The 7,822-nt window shown below is 36.9% G+C and overlaps 1 protein-coding gene across 1 annotated transcript in view; it reads right to left on the bottom strand.

The window, feature by feature from the left end:
• LOC103518753 (DNA-dependent protein kinase catalytic subunit-like) overlaps window positions 1-7,822 on the bottom strand; it is a gene marked incomplete at its 3' end in the record, with an annotated part of 20,185 nt that overhangs the window by 9,335 nt on the left and 3,028 nt on the right. The window contains exon 3 of the mRNA XM_008483835.2: window positions 4,481-4,499. Within this exon, the coding sequence (XP_008482057.2) occupies window positions 4,481-4,499 (19 nt within the window). The remainder of the gene's footprint in view (window positions 1-4,480; window positions 4,500-7,822) is intronic.

The raw sequence follows: 7,822 nt of genomic DNA, 5'->3' as shown, positions 1-7,822 counted from the left end.
AAAATTCCGTTGGTCCTCATTTTTCCTGCTCTATGACTTTGAAACATCACCCAAGTAAGCGTAACTCTAGAAGTCGTAGGAGAAAAAGAAAAATTCCGTTGGTCCTCATTTTTTCTGCTCTATGACTTTGAAACATCACCCAAGTAAGCGCAACCGATCTATTGTGACAATCTGCTGAAGACGGGTTTGGAATTTATAGACACGAAACGTCCAGTACAAAACAAGGTACGTGATGCCAACTTCAAGTCTAGAAAACCACAACATTGTAGAGTGTGATAGTTGGCAAATGAAGAATGTCATTTAATTTACTGAACTGAACTAGTATTCCTAGACATATTGCATTTAATCAGGAAATAAAAACACCATCAAATCAACAACAACAACAACAACAAACAACAACAAACACCAACACCAACACCAACACCAACAACAACAACAACAACAACAACAACAACAACAACAACAACAACAACAACAAACAAACAAACAAAGAACAAGAACAACAAACAAAGAATAAGAACCACGAACAAGGAAAGAAGAAGAACAACAAACAAAACACCACAACAATACAATCTTAAGCGTAACTGATCTATTGTGACAATCTGCTGAAGACGGGTTTGGAATTTAGACGCGAAACGTCCAGTACAAAACAAGGTACGTGATGCCAACTTCAAGTCTAGAAAACCACAACATTGTACAGTATGATAGTTGGCAAATGAAGAATGTCATTAAGGAGCGCGGTAGCGCTCCGCCCCGCCAAGTCAAGAAAGTTTGACCGTTTAATTTACTGAACTGAACTAGTATTCCTAGACATATTGCAGTTAAACAGGAAATAAAAACACCATCAAATCAATAACCACACCAACAACAACAAACAAAGAACAAGAACAACAAACAAAGAATAAGAACCACGAACAAGCAAAGAACAAGAACAACAAACAAAACACCACAACAATACAATCCCGTATCGTTTCTTTGTAATCCTAACTATCGGCTATCGGTCAGGGATAAGAAAGAAACTCAAAAGAAAATGAAGACCCCACGGGAAAAAAGATGGGAGTCCACCTTTTCTCATTTCGAGAAAATCGCGTTTTAAACTTTGAAACGCTATTACTAAATGCTAACACTTGGGATTTTATTATTTTTTTTTTTTTCGCTAATCGGTGGAAAATATTGTTGAGCATATACCTATCCTATGGTGAATTGAAACATAAGCAAAAAAAGAACAGTACTGAAATTGTTGTCTAAATTGCAGTTTGCTTTTTCTGAATTCTTCATCTTCTTCTCCTCTCTTTCCTCTTCCTTTACATTCGTCTAATATTTCTCCTTTTCTACTTTTTCCTTCCTCTTTTTGTTTACCTTGTTTTTCTTCTTCTTCCCCTTCCTTTTCTTCTTTGCACCTCTGCTTCTTCTTTCTTTTTTTCTTCTTCTTCTTCTTTCCACTTCCTCCTTTTCTCGTCCTCCTTCTTCTTTTCTGTTCTCTTTCTTCTTCTTCTTCTTTTTCGGCACTTTTATGAGTTTCTTCACTAATGTTCTGGAAATTTCACCCGGATAAGTTTCAGAAGTGGAGTCGTCAAGATATTTTGCGCGCAACCTAACGAATTGAAACATAAGCACTTGTAGGGAAAGTTTAAAAATTAAAATTGTATTCGAAGGTCAAACAAAAAACATCAATAAAGATGAGAGTACAGGGGTGAAACTGGACATTCATCTTTTTTGCTGTTAAACCTATCAAATCACTTAACTGTTTTGTTAGTTCACAAATTATTAAACAATAAATCACTAATAATATTAGCACACGTATTAATTAACAAAACGCCCGTAGAACTGACTTTCGGCACGCACTAATTTCGGTTCTGGTATAAAGAAAGGACAACCTAACCCTCCGCGCCAATCTGTTCTTTCCGTCACATTAGGCCTTGTTTACGAGTTATAAACAGTTTGACAGCTGGTGGGTAAATGTGTTCCACCTGTCTCCAAGATATTGGAAATCCATGGCTACGTGAATTACCAAAGTCGAAGTTGTCAGCCTAGTTAGTTTGGTTGGTGGCGCGTCTGCCTTGTAAGCGCTAGGCCGCGGGTTCGATTCCCGCCCGGGGCGGATTTTATCCCCAAGGAATAATGTCCGTTCTCGGAACGGTTGGCTTTCTCCTATCCTGTCTTCCTTCTCTTTCGATTTCAGGATCATAAGATCTTAGCAGTTACAGATCCCTCTGTCAAACCTCTTTTTTCCAAGTAAAGTTTACACTAAATTTTAGTTAATTTTTTTACATTTAAATAAAATAAATATCGTTTACCTGATGTACAGTTTCAAGTACATAATGTTGAGAAACTAGTTTCTCACAGTAGAGAGAAACTAAGAGAAGATTACAGAAGATTGCCTGCAGATAGTTTCCTTGACACTTTCAATGTTACCTAATGTCAACATACTCTTACAATACATTTGGTAAAAAGACCTTTAATTTGATATATAGGTCGACCAGGTTTGGATAAGTCCTTCTATGGGGACAGACTGACAGACGGACTGACAGAGTGACAGACAGACAGACGACACCGAAGCGAATACAATAGTCCGTCCCTTATACCTTTTTATTACTATCGTAATAATAAAGGAAGGACGGACTAAAAAGAAAGAAGGAGTGTGAAGAAGAAGAACATAAAATAAAGAAGAAGATGAAAATTAGGGGAGTAGAAAAGGAGAAGGAGGAAAGCGGAATATTGAGAATAAAGAAATAGAAAGAGGAGGTAAAGATAAAATTAAAAAGAATAGGGGGGACAACAACAGAGAGATCGAAGGAAGTGCAAAGAAACAAATTAGCGCCTCAGGAAATAAATACTTGAACTCTTTTATGAAAGGGGACCCTTTATGAGCAAAACGCGGCTCTCCTAATGCGGAACGTTTAGGGTTGAATGGTAGAGATTGCCTTAGGCAATAATTTCGCCCCTTGCTTGTAATTTTTGTGTATTTTGTGTACATGTAATTATAAACAATAAAGAGTAAATAATAATAATAATAACGTTGTGAAGAGCCATGAACAAAAATGAACTATGAATTTATGAACAAAATACTGGCTGTCGAGGAGCACTGAAGCAACAATTCTAAACATCTGACTCGTCAAAATTTGTTTCAGTCTGACTTGAGAGCGAGAATTTTTGTTCATAAAAAAATAAATAAATAGATTACCTAGATAGAACAGAATTCTTAGGAAAGAATAGAATAGTTAGAATTCTTAGGAATAGAAGTCCCTAGTATAATGGAACAAGACATTTTTTTCCGAGCTGATGTTCCCTTCTTGAATAAATCGCCTCAATTAAATAAAAAATAAGAAAATCCCTTTTTTTCTTCTGTTTTTAATTATTTCCTTTTCCCTAGTGAGGAGAACAGAAATTATTATTGTTTATTGTTGTTTTCTTTGCAAAAGTTTTGAAAAAAAAAAAAAAAAAAAAAAAAAAAAAAAAAAAAAAAAAAAAAAAAAAAAAAAAAAAAAAAAAAACAAAAAAAAAACAACAAAACAAAAAAAAAACTAAACAAATAACAAAGTTTCTATTAAATTCTAGTGCCCTTTACATCAAAAGGTACAAGAATTGAAACAGCCTGGTTCGCTTTTGGAGGGTTCCGCGTCTACATTGTAAGCGCCAGTTCGTGGGTTCGAGTTCCGCCAGGGGCGGATTTTATCCTAAACAGATAAGGTTCGTTCTCGGAACGGCTGGCTTTCTCCTATCCTGTCCTCTCTTCGATTTCGGGACGATAAGACCATAGCAGTTACAGTTCCCTTTGTCAATCCACTATAAACAAGAAGAAGGAGGAAGAGGAAGAAGAAGAAGAAAAAAAAAGAAAAAAAAGGAGAAGAAGAAGAGGAAAAAGAAGAAGAAGAAGAAGAGGAAGTAGAAGAAAAAAGAAGAAAAGAAAAAGAAGGAGAAGAAGAAGAGGAAAAATAAGAATAAGAAGAAGAAGATGAAGAAGAGGAAGAAGAAGAAAAAAGAAGAAGAATCTTTTCTTATTAATTAATGTTTTTTTTTAGATGTATACCTGGGGTATTTGTTTTCTATTTCTCCTTCTTCTCCTCCTCCTCCTTCTCCCTTTTCTAAACTGTAAATAATAGACACAGAAATATAGGGAGAAAGGGAAGAAAGAGAGAGCTGGATAGAGAGAGAGAGAGAGAGAGAACTCAAGATAGATTAAGAGGATATACGGGTTATCTATCTCTCTCTCACTCACTCCCTACGGTAACTTTATCTCCATTATTTTTCATTTTTCCTCTCTCTCTCTCTCTCTCTCTCTCTCTCCCTCTCTTTCTCCCTCTCTCTTAGAAGAAAGAGAAATGTCTAAATGGGAGGGAGAGAGAGAGAGTGAACAAAGAGATAAATAAAAAGGGGAAGAAGAAGAGAGAAGGAGAGAGAGAGAGAGGAAATATAAATCTTGCTGAGAAATTAATTTCTCTAATTGAAATATTTTCAGTGAGCAGCTCGTGAATGTTACGTCTCCTCAACCAAGATACCTGTGAACAGAAGGAAAATCGAGATTAGTGGTTGAGCGGAAGAGCTTACAGAGAGAAGGGGGACAGGATAGGGGAAAGCTAGTCGTTCCAAGAACGAACCTTATCCGTTTAGGATAAAATCCTCCCCGGGCAATAATTGAGGAGCTGGGTGCAAAAAGGGAAATATGGATTTTTGCCCTTTTTGCGTAAAACGGTTTTTTGAATAGAACGTGGTGCGCTCTATCTTCCAGCGTTTATATTTTACTGATTTATAGGTCGACCAGGTTTGGATAAGTCCTTCTATGGGGACAAACAGACTAATCGAGATTAGTGGTTGAGTGGAAGAGCTTACAGAGAGAAGGGGGACAGGATAGGAGAAAGCTAGTCGTTCCAAGAACGAACCTTATACGTTTAGGATAAAATCCTCCCCGGGCAATAATTGAGGAACTGGGTGCAAAAAGGGAAATATGGATTTTACCCTTTTTTGTCGTAAAACGGTTTTTTTTAATAGAACGTGGTGCGCTCTATCTTCCAGCGTTTGAACTGCAGTGATAACTTTTTTTTCGATGAGTTACAGCGTTTTTTGTAAACATACTTTTCAAGGATTTTGAATATTTTGATGAAAAATTGAAAACTTTAAAGTATACCTATCTCAGTTTGATGATTTTCATTTATTGCCCTTTTTGCACCCAGCTCCTCAATTTATTGGATCCGTGATCCAGCACTTGTAAAACAGACGCACTACACTCCAGGCTAAAAGGCTAGGCTAAGGTTTTTTCCCTGACCTACATTAAATAGAAAAGGATAGACGACAAAGAAGGACGAGATGATTCCAAAAATCTAAGCCCTTCCCAAAAGTACCTACATGGGGAAGAGAAGAGGGAAGAAAAAGAAGAAACTATAAGAAAAAAAAATACAAAGAAGAAGAATGGGCACCAGAGAGAGAGAGAGAGAGAGAGAGAGAAGAGGAAGAAAAAGAAGAAACTATAAGAAAAAAAAAATACAAAGAAGAAGAATGGGCACCAGAGAGAGAGAGAGAGAGAGAGAGAAGAGGAAGAAAAAGAAGAAACTATAAGAAAAAAAAATACAAAGAAGAAGAATGGGCACCAGAGAGAGAGAGAGAGAGAGAGAAAGAGAGAGAGAGAAAAGAGGAAGAAAAAGAAGAAACATAAGAAAAAAAATACAAAGAAGAAAAATAATCACCAAAGAGAAAGAAAAGAACAAAGAGGTCTCGGGATAAAGAAAACAATATCGGCCAAACAGAAGGACAAAGAGAATGTCTTGGGAATAGAACAAAAGAAATTATATAGGAGGGGGAGGAGCAGGAGGAGGAGAAGAAAAAGGAAGAAGAGTGTTAAGAAAAGGAGGAGGAGAAGGAAGAAGAAAAAAAAGAAGAAGAACAAGCTGGGCCCGTCCCTCCGGGAATTTTTCAGCCCGTAGTTTATTCGATCGTGGTTAAAGAATACCTATGTACCTACCTACCTAATTTCTTTAATAATCAGTTTATTATTATTATTGATTTGATTTTGGATTTTACTTTCATGTAATGATTTAAAATCAAGACTGGAGCCAGTTCTCCCTTTATTCCTTTTAATGATTCCTGTTTCCTAATAACTACCAATATAGTACTGAAGTCACCCATCCATTTTTGACCTTGCTCGGCGTAGCTTAACATAGGTGACGCTAAAACCGGTCTTAAATGATCGACTGAAGTGTTATCTAAAACTTTCTCGCTCCTACTCTCACTCTCTCTCTCTCTCTCTCTCTCTCTCTCTCTCTTTACCTCTCTCTCTTCCACATATTTAGATTCATTGTCTCTATCCCCCTTTTCTCTCTCACACTACCATAAACACATTCTTCATTTCTCTCTCTCTCTCTATAACTCCCTCTCACTATCTCTCTTTCCCTCTCTCTCTCTCTCTCTGTCTTTCTTATCTTCTATTTCACTCCCTCCATTTTCCTCTGCAAGAACCTTCATCACATAATGAGTATAATCCAATTCCCAACATTCTCTCCCTCTCTGTCTTACACATTATACAATTCTCTCTCTCTCTTTCTCCCTCTCTCTCTCACTCTTTCTTTCATTGTTATTCTCTCTCTCTGTCTTACACATTATCACGTTCATGTTTCATTTTCAAGTTTTTCATACGTCATTAACAATTCAGACACATTGTCATCTCTCTCTCTCTCTCTCCTTATCTATCTCTCTCTCTCTCTCTTTATCTATCTCTCCCCTCCCTCTCTCTTTCTCTATTCCTCTAACACTCTGTCTATTCCTTTCACTCTCTCTCTTTCTCTCTCTCTCTTTCAGGCCTTAGCAGTTAAAGCTCCCTTTATTAATCAATTACAAGAAGAAATAAAAGAAGAAGAAAAAGAAGAATAAGAAGAAGGAGAAGACGAAGGAGGAGGAGGAGAAGAATAAGAAGAGGAAGAAGAAAAGGAAAAAGAAAAGGAAGAAAAATGAAGGAGAAGAAGAGGAAAAAAGAAGAAGAATAAGAAGAAGAAGAAGAAGAAGAAGAAGAAGAAGAAGAAGAAGAAGAAGAAGAAAGAAATCTTTTCTTATTAATTAATGTTTGTTTTTTTTTTAGATGTACCTGGGGTATTTGTTTTGTTTTTCTTCTCCTCCTCCTCCTCCTCCTTCTCCCTTTTCTAAACTGTAAATAATAGACACAGAAATATAGGGAGAAAGGGAAGAAAGAGATAGAAAGGAAGGAGAGAGAGAGAGAACTCAAGATAGATTAAGAGGATATACGGGTTATCTATCTCTCTCTCACTCACTCTCTACGGTAACTTTATCTCCATTATTTTTCATTTTTACTCTCTCTCTCTCTCTCTCCCTCTCTTAAGAGAAAAAGAAATGTCTAAATGGGAGGGAGAGAGAGAGAGTGAAGAAAGAGATAAATAAAAAGAGGAAGAAGAGAGAGAGAGAGGAAATATAAATCTTGCTGAGAAATTAATTTCTCTAATTGAAATATTTTCGTTCTCTCTCTCTCTCTCTCTCTCTCTCATCTTTCTCTATTTATCTTTCTTTCTCATACTCTTACTTTCATCCCTACTTAAATTTCACTCTCTCTCTCTCTACTTTTTCCATTTTCTCTATCTCTCTCACCTTTCCTTTCTCTCTCTCTCACACCCGTTTTCTAACCCCGCATGTATGGTGCCCTACAAAGTACCTGCCAATGTAGCATGTGGTCCGCATGTATGGTGCCCTACAAAGGACCTGCCAGTGTAGCATGTGGTCCGCATGTATGGTGCCCTACAAAGTACCTGCCAATGTAGCATGTGGTCCGTATGTATGGTGCCCTACAAAGTACCTGCCAATGTAGCATGTGGTCCGCATGTAA

The sequence above is a fragment of the Diaphorina citri genome, unplaced genomic scaffold (assembly GCF_000475195.1).
Source record: "Diaphorina citri unplaced genomic scaffold, Diaci psyllid genome assembly version 1.1 scaffold2343, whole genome shotgun sequence".
NCBI classification, from domain to species: Eukaryota; Metazoa; Arthropoda; class Insecta; order Hemiptera; family Psyllidae; genus Diaphorina; species Diaphorina citri.
The sequence above is the reverse complement of the archived record's forward strand: the minus strand, read 5'-3'. Positions and strand labels throughout refer to the sequence as shown.